Source organism: Puntigrus tetrazona, chromosome 21, assembly GCF_018831695.1.
Source record: "Puntigrus tetrazona isolate hp1 chromosome 21, ASM1883169v1, whole genome shotgun sequence".
In the NCBI taxonomy this organism is placed as follows: Eukaryota; Metazoa; Chordata; class Actinopteri; order Cypriniformes; family Cyprinidae; genus Puntigrus; species Puntigrus tetrazona.
The window spans coordinates 2,228,583-2,245,985 of NC_056719.1; the positions used below are offsets into that span (position 1 = coordinate 2,228,583).

The 17,403-nt window shown below is 37.3% G+C and overlaps 2 protein-coding genes across 2 annotated transcripts in view; both read right to left on the reverse strand.

Annotated features, from left to right (window-relative positions):
* si:ch211-196i2.1 (collagen alpha-1(I) chain) overlaps positions 1–4,360 on the reverse strand; it is a 52,625-nt gene extending 48,265 nt beyond the window's left edge. The window contains exon 1 of the mRNA XM_043220886.1: positions 4,079–4,360. Within this exon, the coding sequence (XP_043076821.1) occupies positions 4,079–4,199 (121 nt within the window). The 5' untranslated portion in view covers positions 4,200–4,360. The remainder of the gene's footprint in view (positions 1–4,078) is intronic.
* A 628-nt stretch (positions 4,361–4,988) lies between these two features.
* cacna1bb (calcium channel, voltage-dependent, N type, alpha 1B subunit, b) overlaps positions 4,989–17,403 on the reverse strand; it is a 103,073-nt gene continuing 90,658 nt past the window's right edge. The window contains exons 44-53 of the mRNA XM_043222150.1: positions 16,769–16,874; positions 16,042–16,149; positions 15,649–15,758; positions 15,371–15,522; positions 15,165–15,294; positions 14,963–15,073; positions 13,512–13,550; positions 11,809–12,064; positions 9,927–10,147; positions 4,989–8,613 (exon numbers count right to left, since the gene is read on the reverse strand). Of these exons, the coding sequence (XP_043078085.1) occupies positions 8,065–8,613; positions 9,927–10,147; positions 11,809–12,064; positions 13,512–13,550; positions 14,963–15,073; positions 15,165–15,294; positions 15,371–15,522; positions 15,649–15,758; positions 16,042–16,149; positions 16,769–16,874 (1,782 nt within the window). The 3' untranslated portion in view covers positions 4,989–8,064. The remainder of the gene's footprint in view (positions 8,614–9,926; positions 10,148–11,808; positions 12,065–13,511; positions 13,551–14,962; positions 15,074–15,164; positions 15,295–15,370; positions 15,523–15,648; positions 15,759–16,041; positions 16,150–16,768; positions 16,875–17,403) is intronic.

Consider the following 17,403-nt stretch of genomic DNA (forward strand, 5'->3'; position numbering starts at 1 on the left):
CTGAGACTTTTTTTTTTCAGCCTGGATGCGGGAAGCCATTGAAGCTTTCAGATCTGTTTATCAAAAAAGAATGTTTCTTTCGTAATGAAATAGGAGAGACAACACTGGAGAGGGAGTGTGGTATACCAACTTTCCCTTTTTAATTATTACAGATGCATAAATCATATTGATGCCAGGTGTTCTCATTATTTTTCTTTCTTGCTAAAACAATATTACCATGGTTTCTGCTTCACTGTTTGGATCAACAGCCGTTTGAGGAGACAAAGCACCCCACAATGTGTCATTACAGGCAGCTGTGCGCTGTTTACAATCTCAAAAGGCCTCAACAGGAGTGTCAAACCCACAAGAAAAATGGTCATATTTGTGGCATGTTTAGATCTAGACATCCCATCTGAATCTCACGACCACTGCAAAGCTCTTTGGAGTTAAAAGAAAACACCGAAGAACCCGATTCGATGATTAGGCCATTTCTTGATTTATAGTTTTTCCTCCCAGCTGTCTGTCTGCCTGACATTGACGTTGTAGATTATATTACAGCGGTGATTGAGTGTAACGTAAGAGGTAATACATTATGATCTCACTGGAGGCACTAAGGGGGCCTCAGAAGTAAAAGGTGCCAACCTGCAATCAAACCCCATCAACATTAGAAGGACACAGCCTGGCAGGTTCATAAGGAGAGTTTTGATCACGGCTATACCAATAAGCATAATTTTCTTTTGTGTGTGTGTGTGGCAAGATGTAGAATCAAACAAACTAATATTAAACTACTATTAATTATTAAAATTAATATCAGTTAAAGAAACAATTCACCCAAAATTTTTTAAGAAGAACCCAAACAATATGTTTGCACTAAAAGTCAATGGGTTCAGAAAGAACAGTACCTTTAGTCCATATATTCATTCACTATATAGACAAAACCCCATTTTTAAAAATATATCTTCTTTTGCGTTCCCCAGAAGAGTCATGCATGTTCTGAACCTAACGTGGTTCAGCAAATGAGTACAGTATTTTCATTTTTTGTTGAACTATCCCTTTATGACATCACTGAATTCAATCATATGGTGCTCATATGGTGGTCACGTGGTGCAAAACTCATAGAAAGACGGAGACCAGAGTTTGTTTAATGAAATGTGAGAAAAATACACTTAATAATATCATTAAACATTTCTGTTAATCTAAGGCTAACTATTAAATTCTGGTTAGTGAATAAGCACAATCCCTCATCCAGAACTTCAAGGCGTAGTTACATTATGTTATTCATGTAGAAACATATGGTCCTATTTTCCTTTACCCTCAGTCACAACAATCCTGAATTCAAAGGCATTTAATAATAAATACCATGGAAAAGACAAAACGTTTGGTTTTTGTTATCCAGCAAGTGATAATCTTTTATTTTATGGAAAACAAGAGCATTAGCCAAAAATGATCTTCTTCAGGGCTAATATATTAAAAAAAAAAGTTTTCATGAAAACATTGCAATCTGTATGATGTCAAAAAACCACATGGGCTTCACAGAAGGGATTTTATCAGCGATAATTGTATATCGTAAAAAAAACAAAAAAACAAGCGCTTTCAATATGTGATATGCTGCTTTTGTGTTAGGTTGAGTTCAAAGAAATCTGCATGCATCCAACTCAAACAAATGAATCTGGTTGGAAAAAAAGACACCAAACAAAAGAACGCAATTCATCAAATCTGTCAAAAGATCCAAAGCAACTCAAGTACAGTAGAAGCAGCTTCTAACCAACACAACAGAAGACACGCTTTCAAAAGGTTCACGTCACAGCACCAAGCAAACGTGTTTGTCATCGCAGCGGTCCGTGCCGTGTGAAAAGCCATGAAAAGTTTGTTTACATGCACTTTTCACACACCTCCGCGGTGGGCGGCATTCGCATGATGTCATCCGGCAGAAACATCGGCGGTCATATTTTCATCGCATTTTTCCACGTGTTTTGATTTCGCTAAAACAACAGAACCCACACGAGCACGACCGGTTTTAATGCGCTGGCATAACAGCTATAAATTTCTTAATAGCCTGCTGTCCACCTCACAAAGACAAGTGCTGGTTATAAAGCTACAGTACCTGGACAATGTTGTGTGCGCGAAATGGGCTAAATGGGTTTTTCGTGGCACACCGACTCTAAGTGATTACATTCAGTCTTCAGCTGGATTTAATAAACCTGTTCATCTGTCAGTCTGACCGTAAAATCTGAGCTCATAAAGCCAAGTCTACCTTTCTGTAGGTTTGCTGAGATCATAAAAGGTTGATTAAAACAATTGGGCAGAAAAATGAGCTAAAACTAATAAAATCTCTTATATGAGCCCAGAAGTGCGCATCGTGGTTCTGGGATTTACAAGATGGATGAAACATCAGCAAACAGGCATTTGGTACCTGACACGGTCCTTGTGGTTTGTTACGATTGTTTAGAGCTCAAATTCACTCGAGTCTCTTACAAGCTTTATTCACTTTTAGAAAAAGTATAAAGGAACTTCAGTAGTTTTAATGATAGGGATCAACCGAAGTCACGTGTTTATGGCCGCTGAATATATTTAATCAGTATGACACACAATTTTTAAACACATTCTGCCACTCTAAAAGCTAAAAGACATTTGCAAATATTTATACACTATGAAAAGGTAATAATTTCCTATTTTCTTAATAAAAATAATAATAATAAATATTAATGTAATATATAATTGTGTAATTATACTATATAAAAAAAAAAAAAAAATATATATATATATATATATATATATATATATATATATATATATATATATATATATATATATATATATATATTAGTTTTGTGATCTAAATTATTTTCTGGTATTTTTCTGGTATTTTTTCAGCCAACAACTGATATTAAAATAATATGTATTGCTGATTTGTAATCTGATGGTCACAAATTCATTTTCTGATTAATACCAATTAGCCAATAATTATTTTGTTTCAGCATTTAATTAAAAATGTATATTACAATAAAAAAATCTATTCAATTAAAGTGATAAACAATAATTGTACATGCTACAAGAAGGCATGCATATATTTGTATGCAGTATATATATATATATATATATATATATATATATATATATATATATATATATATATATATATATATTTATTTATTTATTTATTTATTTATTTATTCAACATAAAATTGATTTTTTTATTGACATTAGCATGTCCTGCATGCCTTAATGGCAATACTATAAAAATCTGGGCAGGGAAAAAAAATAAACAGAAAAAAATATACAAAAAGATATAAAAATAAATAAAATCTAGTTTGCTGATAAAGCCCTGGGAGACATTGGAAGTTCGGCGAGTTTTAACTAAACATGCTCCCATTCTACAAATCAAGCATAAACACAAATTAATTGCAGAAGCCAAAGAACATCGGGTTTAACATAAGCATCATTTGTCAAATCCTGTTGCCAATTTTAAAGAACTCAGAAATGAATTCAGGTCAGTATGCGTTTGTTTGTGGCGATGATGGCATCCTCTACCTTCTCCCAAGATTGCTGGAACTAATTGCCCTCACATCTGCCTCAAATCTGTTAAACATGTGTTTGGACAAAACAGCAAGAACGGGTGAGGTGCTTCATGCAGCGATCACTGTCCAGTGTTTAACATGTGTGTGCATTTACACTGGTTCAGCCCTCGTGTTTGGGGAAAAACAGCAGTAGTGTGATTTAAACAGGCAGGGTGTCAAAATAGTTCATTGCTGAAGTACCTGCACCTGCTCCAATATACTTAAAACTTGAAACAACAGCGGCTCCCAGAGGGAAGCGCCGAACATCAAACTTACTGATAAAACATTTACAAAAAAAAAGAACTTTCAGCATCAAGACGTATAAGAGAAAGTTTCCACTTCCATCGCTTATTTTAATCTTGGGTTAAAAATGAAATATAAAAGTTACCATTTACAAACAAATATTTAAACATGCAAATTAGCAACAATAACGGCCGGTCGGGTACCGTGTAACGCGCTATTCTAAAGAAACGCAAACAAACGAACATCATGCTCTATTAGGTACAATAAATACTGTTATTAATTACATTTTGATGTCTTACCTGTCAGCAGCATCCCCGAGCCGCTCTCTGCATCTGGTGTTTCGGTCGGACCGCTGTCCAGGATGGTGGCTTTTACCAGAGTAAATAAAAAAGCTGTCCACAGTACTGATGCGAGCATCATTTCTGCCTAATTTATAAAGTCGTAAGACAGGCACTGTGATTGTTCATCGCATTTTAATAGCTTGGAAGTGGATGAGAATGGTCTGAGGACTTTAATAAAGGAGTGGCGTTAAAGTGTGTCCTCTTTACCGCCGCGCCTCAGCGTCACTGTGCTCACCTTGGGAACACCGCGCGCTTGCCGCCGGACACCTTCATCGCTACAGTATTTGCTCGAGGGGCTCCGCCCACACCCTCGCCACGGGCCAATGAGAAGCAGCATTTTAAGTCTCATTAACATCTCGGTTGCGCGAGAATGGATGAGGGGGACTGTGCTGGAACAAAGTACTAATTAATCAAACAATGAAACAACAAATGAAACGAAAAGTCATGCTTTTTTAAATAATATATAAATAACATATATTGTCATATATATTAGGCGACATATGACAATACGTTATACATAAACAGTTTATTTGTGCGTTAGTGTTTTATTGCAAACATTTTCTACTAATCTATTTTAAATTTCTAGATAATTAAATTACTTGTGATATTCTTCATCCATATGTAAACTTTAGATAAAAATATCAGCTAAGGTAAATTAAATGAAACTAACGAAAATTTAATTAATATATTAAACATATTTCGATATTTAATAACAAATAATTACTATTAATAATGTAAAATATATTCACTTAATTTGTTCATTTTTTACACAGTTTATTTATTTTAATTTCACAGCTTCAGCTTTGTCCATGACTCAAAACGTTTTTTTATTACTACATTAAAATCAAAAATAATAAATTAAGGCAACTTTTTTTTTTTTTTTTTTTCAAAGTTTTATTTCCATATATCTCTCAATTCAGTGATGCTTTTTCATACAAAATGTAAATGGTAGAAATGATAAGACATAAGCGTCAATGAGCAGAAATATATGGCATCTTATATCGATCATCAGATCACAGGAGTGAGGCAGTCGTCCTTGTGCATCATTTTCAACAACTCCTTTACAACAAACCGAGAAGTGAAGGGTCTTCTAATTTTCTCCCAGAAATCCAGGGCTAAGTGTATCAAAGATTGTTTCTAAAAAAAAAATAATCAACAGCCAATTAACTCCTCACAGAAAAAACATGGATGAAGGTATACGATTTCCTACATGCACATACGTATGTCATCATAACATGCAAACATGACATCATCCAAAGAGATTAGCCACAGGTCAGTTGGACAAACTATACAGCACACAGACACAAACTAGTGCTGTAATAAATTTGGCACCTGGCATATATATATATATATGTATATTTTTTCCGTTTTTATTATTTTTATTTAAAGAGGAAAGGTGATGTCTAAATAAAGGGAAGTCAAAGCTCTATTAGGGTCACAACACTCCTCTCTATCCCAAAATGGAAATAGTGGCCAAAGGTACTGTAGTTCACTAGGACATCACATACTGTAAAAAAAAAAAATAAAGAAATCAAACGTCTTTACATTAACCTTTCTTTTAGCGACAGGTTGCGTGACGAAACATCAATTCCCCACCTATAGTGCAACCAGTACAAATACCATTACATTAACTGTTATACTTTCAGGGGGCACATCAATATTATATCAAGCACAATCAGCAATGCATCTGCGTTAAAATCTGGAATTTTTAGGTGAGCTACACATCCCGTATATATAAAGATCTCTGTGAAGCGTTGAATTGGTCCCATTTGTGCTAAAGCTAGATTGTGTTGAGTGCAGGTAAAGCTACAGGATGAGGAGCGCTCCCAAAGTGTCGCTTTGTTGCATAGCCCTACTGTACTGTACAGTCAACATTTCCCTGCATTTAGATATGATAAAGCGCAACAGTTAACAATTCCATTCATTATCGCCACAGCCACTGTTGAGATTTTTAAAGCAAAAAATCACGAAAATTGCCAATCACCAAAATGTTTCAGGTTTTTTTTCCAGCAGCTTTTTATACCACGAAACAGAAAGTTGTATTTTTGTATACAGTGTTGCTTGAAATTCCCATGAAGACAATGAATGGTAAAACACTTCCAGAACCACAACCGCTGAAAACGCAGACAGCCACTGTTGCGCTCTATTGCAGGCTCACCCTAAAAATACCACCATGTAAATAAACTCTTCAGATAGAAAAGACACAGCCGAAGTCGACAAACTGAAGACATGGGCAGGATCAGAGTATTATTCATATTCTGAATAAATGAACCTTTGTTAACTCTCATCAAAAACATTACAATATATCACTAATTGAGAAGTGAAAACAACATATTCTCTATTTTATATAGTTTTCACTGAATCTTTTTGTGTGGTGAATAACAGATACTATAAAATTTCTACAAAGCGCTTTAAACCGTCTCACCCTCTTCCTCAATTATTGAAAGAGAAAGATATGAGCTCATTATGTGCCCTCTGGAAACAACACTGACATCAACAGCAACCAACAAATACAACCTTTCAATCTTCTATTACCCAACTGCATTCGTTTTTTTTATATATCATCTATTTTCCCCTGAATCGTTTCAATAACACACTCAGAAAAGACCGACATCATCAACATCCACCTAAAGTTTACAACGCTACAGTCTTAGTATTGTGCAATCTCGTTCCTCAAACACATGCTCAAGTACATCTAAGAAACAAATATCAGTGACATATAACCTATAGCGTATAGCATCTATTCATTGCCCTTTTTAGGCCAAATGCTTCATAATGCATCACGCACCAATGTGGCAATAAAATCTCAAAGTTTAGGCACTTGGTATCTTACCTCTCGAGAGTAAGAAAAGGATTAGACCTTACGTAATGTCCAGCTACACTCGGATCATTTACAAGGTACAAAATGGAACACTGTGAAAAGATTTTCAATCTACTGCAGTCTGATAGAAAAGTGAGTTCAATTTGGCCTTCTTTTTCAGTAGGTGGGAGCAGATCGTCTGTTCCACGCACGCTAGAGAATGAAGTAGAATACAGCAGCGCAAACTTTAAGGTTGTGTGTCCACCAAAGAGTTTTTTAGCGCCCCAAAAATGCCAGCAACTCTTCTGAAATTGCCCCGTTGTGGGCACTTGAGAGCGCTTTGGTGGCGCTTACCTGGTAAAACTATGATGATTGAAATATCATTCGAATATCAATTCAATAATTTTACAAGTAGAATGTGATGGTTGGTTGGTGTGGTATCCTCTAATGCAAATGGATGGACAAGGTAAAAGTAACAGTTACGTGTGCTACATTTCACCAAGAAATCAACACTGTTTAACTCCCAACTATCAATAACACTCTTGGAACAGATGCTTGCTGCCACGCCACACTAAAACATTATGCTCCCACTGGAAACAATTGAAATTTTATGCTGTATTCAGAAACAAATTAAACGTTTTGGTGAACACACTGCCAAAACCCCTAGAAATAACTTTTCAGTCATTGTGTCCTGTGCAAAGAGTCTAAAGAAGCTCTCAAATCTTAGCAAATAATGGTCTCACATTTTCCACCATAGCTTGTGTTTTAAGGGCATTTTCCTCTCTGAGGTCTGCGGTTTCGATCACAGGCACAGCTGATGTGACCATCTCCCTGCATGTGACCCTTGTAGAATCAGCCCTAATGAAAAATTAAGAGAAGTGGGGAGCGCCACTTGAGGCTAAACTCTTCAGTTCGAAACCTATCCAGACCTCCAAGTGCTTTCCTATTAACCGCAACTTTCGTAAACAGTAACAAGGATGTCTGATACTTTCTGAAACAAGAGAAAACACCTTTATAAAACCATATAGGCTCAAGCTGATGGTAAACAGTTGTAATAGTGTAAACTGCAACTCTTGTTTGCCTTCAAAATTAGCGGCTCCTGTAAGGGCGAAGATGATAAAAAATCATGCTAGACTGAATCATGCTAACACCAGTCATCTCTCTCAGTCTCCTGGTAGCTTCCAGATGCTCTACCGCTCGACCCAGGTGCCGCGTTCACTCCGAGGGAGTAGTGATACCCGTTGGGGACTCCGCTCTGGCTGCGGGAGAGCAGCGTGGAAGTTGGGGCTGCACCTGATGAAGTGTGAGCGATGGAGGCTGCAGTCCTGGGAGAGCGGCCCGTGCCGTACGTGCTCAAGGCATCGTGGAAGTCGTCCGATTCAGACAAGTGCGAGTCTTGCTGGAGGGGACCTAAGTTGGGGTCAGAGCCGATACGAGTGACAGGCACGGGAGATTGGCGGTGGGTGCTACCGCTGAGTAGGGTATCGTGCTCTGACAGGCCACGACTAAGGCGAGTGGGGCAGGGCCCTGTAGACTGGGCAGTGTTGAGCTGGACCGGAGAGGAGTTGGCAGTCTTGTAGGCAACAGCAGGCCGAGGGGTAAGGGGCGTTTGTGGGAGCTGTCTACGCCCGCGGCAGGGTGTGCTGGTGCCTGAGGTATGAACGACTGAAGTTCCTTTAGCTGTGTTAACTCCCTGAAACACAACAGAGAGAAGAAAAAGAGTAAAGCCACCAAGCATGATAACTATAAATATAATGATATTAGAGTCCACACCAACTAACAATATTGTCTTATTATATTTGATTTCGATATTGTTTATTTCTAAGCACTTGACACACCTGCACTTTTCTTACTTTTTTATTCTAGCAGTCAGCATCAAGTAGCATAATTTCATATATTTTTTCTAAGAGTTAATGAATTTTCAGAATTTTAAGAACGCAAACAACAGTAACTTTTCAGTAAGGTCTATTTAGTTTACTGTCCAAAACCATTTAGGGAGAAAGAAAATGAAAACAGTGTTGTATAATAACAAAACAGAATCAAACAAATCAGAGTAAAAAGATTTTTTTAAGAGAAGTATATTTTCAATTTAAGCATGAACAATAAGAACAAAATGTTCAGCTAATGGTGAAAACCAATTGCATAAATTGTCTTCTGCTACAATGTGAGTGAAAAATATACAGAGTGCAACAGAAAAAAAATGCACAAATGATTTTCGTGTTATATTTACATAATATAACAACCAATTGGATCCACTGGCTGCACTCTGCATCAGAATGATTGTACCAGGACAAATACCTAAATTCCAGTGCTTTCTGATGTGTTTTATTCTTGTTTTTGGTGTGTTTTATGTCAAAGTTGTGTATTTTCTGTGCTTTTTCAGAGAGTGCTCTCATGCAAATGCGTTATTTGTGTTTGTTTTCATGCACACAGAACACGCTTTACTTTCACTTTGCGTTTGCTCAAAACTTCCAAAGAAAACATGCTAAATAGTGGTTCAAAATACCAAAACCTGTTTATCGGCTGAATGTGAGACAGTTTGAATCAATCTGGGCACGGGATGGGACTAAGTCTCAATAAGCGTTCCTATTTGTCTCAGAGGAAGTAAATGCAATTAATTCCTCTGATAAAGCAATGTTGTCAAAATGTGATCCTTTGAATATCCAAATGAGACAAATGACATAACTCTCTGAAAAGCGGATTTTAAGAACAATTGCTATTTTTTTAGTCTCTGTCTTTTGGGGGTTAAATTCTCAAGCTCGTTATAGCACAATGGATTTTGATTGGCTGTCAATGTTTGTATCATTCATAAGTTGGAAAGTAATAGTTTGGAAATTGACTCTATTGATATCGTTTCTCTGTGTCTTTATCGTTATAGCTGTGGTGTGGACTCTGCTATTCTTTAATATTGAGAACGATTTTTAGAACAATGTGTTATCTTTAAATTTATGGGACTTAAGTCATTGCCACTGAGCTATGTGTGGAAGCTAGAGGAAAGCACCTGACCTGTTTAAGCCTGTTTGGGTCATGGGGTTCTCCTGGTGATGTGGATCTGCTGGGCCCGGCGGACACGCTGTGGCCTTGTTCGTGGCCGCCGTAGCGGTCGCAAGAGTAGTATCGCTGCGTCCGTTCCACCGCTGAGGATGAATGGTGCTTCCTCTCATGGGAACGGCCTCGGTCTCGCTCCCGTGCTCGTTCCCTTGGCAGTGACTCAGTGTTTGAATCTGCTGTTGTGTGTAAAATACATCACATATATTAATCAGCCCTGTCCTGTTCATGGCTAATTTGTGCATTTTTTAAATGTAAAAACATTTTAAACACTTTTAAAACATTTCTTGTTTGTTTGAGTGTTGCAACCAGCCCAACATAGCAACAGTGGTGTGAGGAAGTTAAAGTAGGACTAACAGATGAGTGGAATGACTTTGCCCAACAAACTGAACCCGGAGGGAGATTGAATTCTTCTTTTTTTTGAGGTTGTTTTGCAAGACTTTAAATAAACATTATTCACTATATTTATTGAATGACACATACAAACTACTGTTCTAAAGTTTCTTTTTTTAAAATGCATTTTCTAATGTTTTTGGAGCAAAAAGTCTAATGCTCACCAAAGTTGCATGTATTATACATAAAACTGTAATATTGTAAACTATTATTACAATTTAAAATAATTGTTTTCTATTTCTATATAATCTAATTTATTCCTGTCATGACAAAGATGAATTTTGGGGTTGTTTATTTATTCAAAAATGTGTAATTTCAAATTAAATTAAACGATTAATTATTAATTTCTCATTTTCTCTGCTTATATTCTCCCCAGTGAATGAATGTATCCATACACAAGGGCCATTTAACTGGTCCGTAAACATCAGACAGTGCTGCCCAACACCAACTCGAAATCACTATAAACTCAAAACACCAGAGGGCACTTATATATCACAACAAAATAGCCGGTGACTTGTGTGTGTGCACGTGTGAGCCTTGCTTTGACTACAGAGGAACAAAAACATGTAGAGGAAGATGTATGTGGGTGTCTGTATGTGTTTGAAATCCGAGTACAAACACACCCAACTAAAATGAGCTTTCAGTGGACTGATGTATTGCTCTGTTTCAACTCAGTCAAAGCTGACTGATCTATTAACAGCAGAGCCAGACTCCGACTGAGAAACATGTTTGTGTTCCAGTGTTTCTGAGAAGAGAGGAGCAGGAGAGAAAGAACAGAAATGTTATAATAAAGGAATAACAGGTGGTTAATTTTGTCATCCTGAGAGCGCTCTCCTCGTGAGTAACCACGGGCTGCTTTTTCCAACCGCTGACTTTCCCAGTCATGCCACAAACCAAGAAACAAAAATCAAAAAATCAATCCGTTCAAAAGCACATTTTCTAGCTATGGTCTGTAAGCCCTGCTCTCATTCAAAGAGAGAGGTTGACAAAGTAAATCCTACACCAAAGTGCTTAGGAGAGCAATAAAGAGTTTTTTTCCGCGATAACCTGATCACTGTAATCCTTAAAAGAATTTACAACATGCTAAGCAAAGGAGGCTGGGATTTTCAAATAGTACTCCATTTTTCTTCATAATCTTTAAAGATTGTATAGAACAATATATGGCAAATGTCACATTTTACACAATATATACACAATTGTGCGATTTAAAGTAGCAATTCAGACTTTTTTCTCAGAACTGTAAAATATAATTGCGAGTTATAAAGTCAGAGTTGTGTGATATAAAGTCACTATTATGAGAACTTTTTTCCTTTATAACTTAAAATGATGAGTTTATATCTCACAGTTCTGAGAAAAAAAGTATTGTTAATTGTAAGATAATTACTTAAAAAAAATTACTCAGTGGTGGAAACGGGCGTAAAAGCATGTATGAGATTATCAAGCCCACCTGCTGGCGGAGGCTGCTCCTCACTGATGGCTCGATCCAGCGATTTGTGCTTCTTGTCTCTACGCCGCTGGCAGCGGTGATGATGATGGTGATGATGATGATGAGCTCTCTCCCTCTCTCTTTCCTGAGCGAGGGTCTGGCCCGGGGCCATCTTGGGTCTCTCTAGGTCATAATCGCTCAGAGTGACCTCTCGCACCCCTCTCTGAGGAGTCAACGAGGACGTAGACCGCCGCATGGGACTCACGTCTGCGATAGGCTGTGTGGTGGAAAAAAGCGAATTAATGCGTGAAAGATGAAGAAATGAGATGGAGGAGAGGACACATACAGTATCTAGCACAGTACTGGAATGACAAGAGTCTCAGAGCACTAGACCTGTCACAACAGACGCACAACACCAGCTGAGCATGAAAACACACTTCCACTGAAGAGCGACGTTCAGCCCGCTCCTGCGGACACACGCACGCACCGGAGAACAGTGGAACACCGCCACGCTCGATGCAAACACTCTGCTGTTTGAATGCTGTCATCGAATCGTCTCTTAAACACGTACTGGACGGCTGGAATAGTTGCTGCATGAACTATCCACAGCCAAGAAGTGGTCGCTGATCTATAAAGAGTCAATAGTGCTTTTTTTGCTTAACTGTTGCTGTTTAGGTTATAGATAATTCTACAGTATTTATAAAAAGATATTCACTAAATGTGAAATTGTCACTTTAGACCAAATTCAAACAGAATCCGTGACCACTCCTTGGTGATGACTGGAGTTTTTACCTTTGTAAGTCTTCTACAAAAACTCATTAGTGCCGCCCAGTGGCATAAGCGTTAAGAACCTCTAAGAAGCAGTGTGTCCCCTCTTCTCATAGTTTAAACAGCTTGAAAAGTTTCTTTTGAAGTGCACAAAATCTATAATAATCAATCAGCTGAGTATGGAATATGAAGTTTTTAGTGGTTTAGCGATTATTCCCCTATTGCAATTTCTTTTAAAAGAAATGAATACTTTTATTTAGCAAAGATGCATTAAATTGATGCATTAAAGTGACAATAAAGACATCATTTATTGTTATTTAATAAATGATGATCTTTTGAACTTTCCATTGATGAAAAATATGTATCAAGGCTATTTTACATTGTAATATTAATTCATAATATTGCTGGTTTTACTTTATTTTTGATCAAATAAATACAGCCTTTGTTTGTTAAAACTTCTTCCAAAAACTTTTTTTTTATCCTACACAAACATTAGTGTACATAATAATAATCATGTATATGGCTGAAAGGTATGTGAAGAGAGGACTGCACTATTCAAAATGATACACAACTCACTAAACAAAACACACTCATACTTACATTTAGCACCAAACAACATCAAAAATAACATAAGCATTACATTTCAGTATTTGCTTTTTGTATTCCTATAACTAAACTGTGGTTAATCTATTCCATTAGTAAAATAGTTACCCACAGTGATGAACTACTACATATGTCTTTTTTAGTGTATGTTAGTTTTGTGTTTACCTCGCAAGGCTAATATGAATTGTGGTTATACAAGTTTACCGGACTCCTAAAAGAGTGTGAACTCTAAAAGAGCTGGAATGGATAAAGCACACACAAGCCAACATAGAAATGGAGTGGCTGGCAGAGAGAGACGGAGGGAGAAAAAGAGAGAAAGATAGAGTGATTGCAGGTGGAACACTTGTACATACTGCTAGATACGTTCCGGCGGTGTGGCGTAAGTGGCTCCGCTGTTGGACGGGAAGAGGAAGAGGACACATAGGTGAGGAGAGCAGGGCACACAGCTGTGGCACTCATGGACACAGTAACAGAGTGAGACAGGAGGAGAGAGATCACAAAAGAGGGACGAAAAAGAACGAGTGATGTTTATGAAAAGTCTGGATATCAAGGTCCAGTATGAGCAGAAAACTGGTGCCTAAAAATATTAGGAATGGTGGATTAGAGATGAAATAAAAGGTGGAGAAATGATTTCAGTGAGTTTGATGTTGTAAAGACTTGTGGAGAGAAAGAAGAGACAGACAGACAGAACAGGACAGGACAAGACGAGACAAGACTAAAGACAAGGCATTTTAACAAGGATGCTGGAGACTGTGTGAGTCTATTAGCGATGTGGCAAAAATACCAAATCAAAAGAAACCAAGTATGTACACAAATAAATTTACAGTTAAAAAGGAGCATCAAATCATTTTACAAGTTAATGAAAAACAAAACTCAACATGAAACATACAAAAACAAAAACTACATCCGTTATATTACTGTTAACTACAACAATGCATTTTTTTTTGTGCTAAAAATAAATAAAATATTAAACTTCAACAACTTAAACTTAAATGAGAACACTTATATTAGAAAGGTTTGGCAAAATCTTAAAATTAATTATTAAAAATAATTAATAAAACAACTAAAATAAAAAAAACATAAATATAGCAAATATTTTAAATACCACAAATTAATTAAAATGACAAGCACATAAGACAGATAAATCTAAATTAAAAGCGGAAAACAACTGAATATTTAAATTCTACATAAAAATACTAAAACAACAATGAAATTCAATCCTAGGTATATATACATCGTTTTTCAAGTTTTAAAGATCATTAGACTACATTTGTCTAAAATGTAAATGTTTTTTGAAATTCTGAGTGAAAGTTGTCTCTGCAATATTTTGACAGTGCAATTTAAAATAAATGAAAACATTAAATTACAACAAAGACAAAAAATTAAATATTCTTAAATAGTTCTGTATATAGTCTAAATAAACTGTATGCCACCTTTCCATTGCCCAACTCTCTCTCTCTCTCTCTCACACACGCACACACTCAACTGAACTGAAGAGAATAAATGTGTCTCTCAGTGGAGATTGGTGTATCCAGTAAATTAACCTCTTCTGACTTCCTCCAATTCATTTGTTTGAATTCTTCACCTCCTCGCTGCATTCATTAATACACCCTCCCTATTACCTCCATTCATCCATTCTCTCTTACAGCTGCCCATTCACTCCTCTTCCCTCAATCTGTGCACAAACATCCTCCAGCTGCCTTTTTTGCAGGAATTAATTTAGCCAGAATAAGAAACTAAGGCTGTTATTTTCAACTCGCACCAAAATGACCTCAAATGACCGCTATGGATAGGAAATGTTTACCTGAAAGCCAGCGTTGAGCCTGGGCATGGAGGCAGCTCTGCCGTGACCCTCCAGCACAGGATACCCACCACCATCAGAGTCATTCTCCATGTCAGTCATCTCAACTAATTCCTGCAACACAGGCAGAGCCAGACAAAACAAGCACTGTTTGCAAACGTCTAACACAGACTGATTTCTGAATCACAGGTAGAGGTCAAATCACCTGAGATCTGTATGTGTTTGGCACGTCTTCCGATTGGCCCCGTTGGATAGGTCTCCTGTTTACTTCCTGTGTGACTTCCTGAGGTATGTCTCCTGATGGAGACTTTTTCATGGCACTGCTCTGGCTTTGTCTGTGGCATATACATATATTAAAAAGTGCAAATGAAAAGCATTGTATTATAAAGTGCAGAATGTTAGAACACTCACACTGCATCCCCATTGGTCAGGTGAAAGGATGTGGGCGGGGCATCTGGCTGTGGTGTGGTATCTGATTGAGAAGAGGCTTTTAGCACTAGGGGCACCTGATCGTGCAAGTGTGTTAGAGGAAGCATTGGTCTGAAGAGGACTCCAACTTTACTCTGAGGACAAAAGACAACTGTTTTAAAGGGACTATGTTATAAATTAATAACTAATTTGATATATAATATACTTAATATTTAACATCCAACACATTCAACAGATATATTTATTTGTAGGTCCTCTACCTGTGTGCCTGGTGCAGTCTGCTGCTGTTGGAGTCTTTTGGCTCGGTTCTGCTTATAGTAGTCAAAAATCATGAGAGCAGCATAGACCTTCCCTACAGTCAATTCATTATCTAAGAGAAAGTGAAATGCACATGAAATACCAAGTGGACAGAAGGCAAGGGAGAAAATCAATGTCCACAAGGTGGCACCAAAAGCTCAGAAGTCACAAGAAGAACCATGGTGAATAACTCAGGTGGAAAAAGTCATCATTATTGTTAATGGAAGATCCAAAAAGCATTTAATTAAGACTCCATATAATTGTTAAGTGCTTTCTAAGCAGAAATCAACATCAAGCAAGAAATCAAGCAATCAAGCATCAGAAATCAAGCAAGAGATTCCAAATGCAGGGCTTACGTTTATGAGGTGTCACAAGTAGGTCTACTGTTTTTGAAGACAAGTTACTCCATATTTTATTTATTTCCTTCCTTAATTCAGCATCGCAAAGCCGCTGAGCCAGAACTCCTGAAAAAAAAAAAAAAAACAATTATGTCAAGGGTATCAGTCACACTTTATTTTAAGATCTAATTCTAGCAATTCCAGCTGACTTTTGCCTTAATAAACTCCTAATTTGCTGCTTAATAATAGTTTCTAAGGTAATTGTTAAGTTTAGGTATTGGGTAGGATTAGGGATGTAAAATATGGTCATGCAGGAGATGTGCTTCATAAGTACTAATAAACCAGCAAGCCAATTTGTTAATGGCAGGCATGCTAAGAAACAACTAGTTAATAGTATCCCTATGCTAAAGAGTTACCACAGTATCTAACAGTCTGAATCTTTCATAATTCTTATCCTTGATATCCCCAGAAGATATTTTTTTTTGGTGAAGCTGTTAATGGATGTTATCATATTCTTTAATCATATTTTGCACTAAGTAAAAGGTTAAATAAAAGTCAAAGTCAGCAGGGAAAGCTTCATTCAATTAACTTGTAACGCTTTTAAAGATGGCGGAGTGTTAAATTAAATGAGGCTGATAGAACAGAGCAGTGACTGGTGAAAAGCGCTGCTGGAGCAGATGGACAGTTAACCGAGCTTTTGACAAATGCCAGTGACTGGCCCTGAGGGCTCCAAGCGGACACTCACCTGATGCCAGTTTAATCTCCAGGGCCGTTCGGATGAGAGCCATTAAAGTAGAGGTAAAGTGAACCGTACTGTCTTCCGCTATGGGCATGTTCATCCTCACCAACCGCTGTGGAGTTACGTACACAGATTAATATCACACATGACTGCAGGATACGGAAATGACCATAACAAATCACAGGAGGAGTTTGCATGCTGAGGGAGAGTAACGATTTGGGTCTATGTAATTTCCCTTTCGTCAATTGTCATTTCCGAACTTTCATCTCAGCACACAAATCATCTCTTCAGGACATCGAAACGAGTAGGGAGAGAGTGTGTTTATATTTCATGCAGAGGATGAGTGATGTTGGAAATGGAAGATGTTTTGCCGCATTTCTCCAGTTAGCAGACAGTAAAGCTGTTTTTGTCACACTGCGAACATTGTGAGTTTCAGCCATTATTGGAGGTTCACAGGTTTCTCAGTAAATGAGATTACATGAACAATCTTACGCTGATTATGCTTAATAACCTGACAATGTATAAGATCATATTAACACTGAGCTGAGTGCGTGTGTGTGTGTGTTTTTTTTAAACAGGTTTAAGCAAAAACTGTTCTGTGACTCCAACTACACCAATTTTGGGGATAAAATATGAACTTC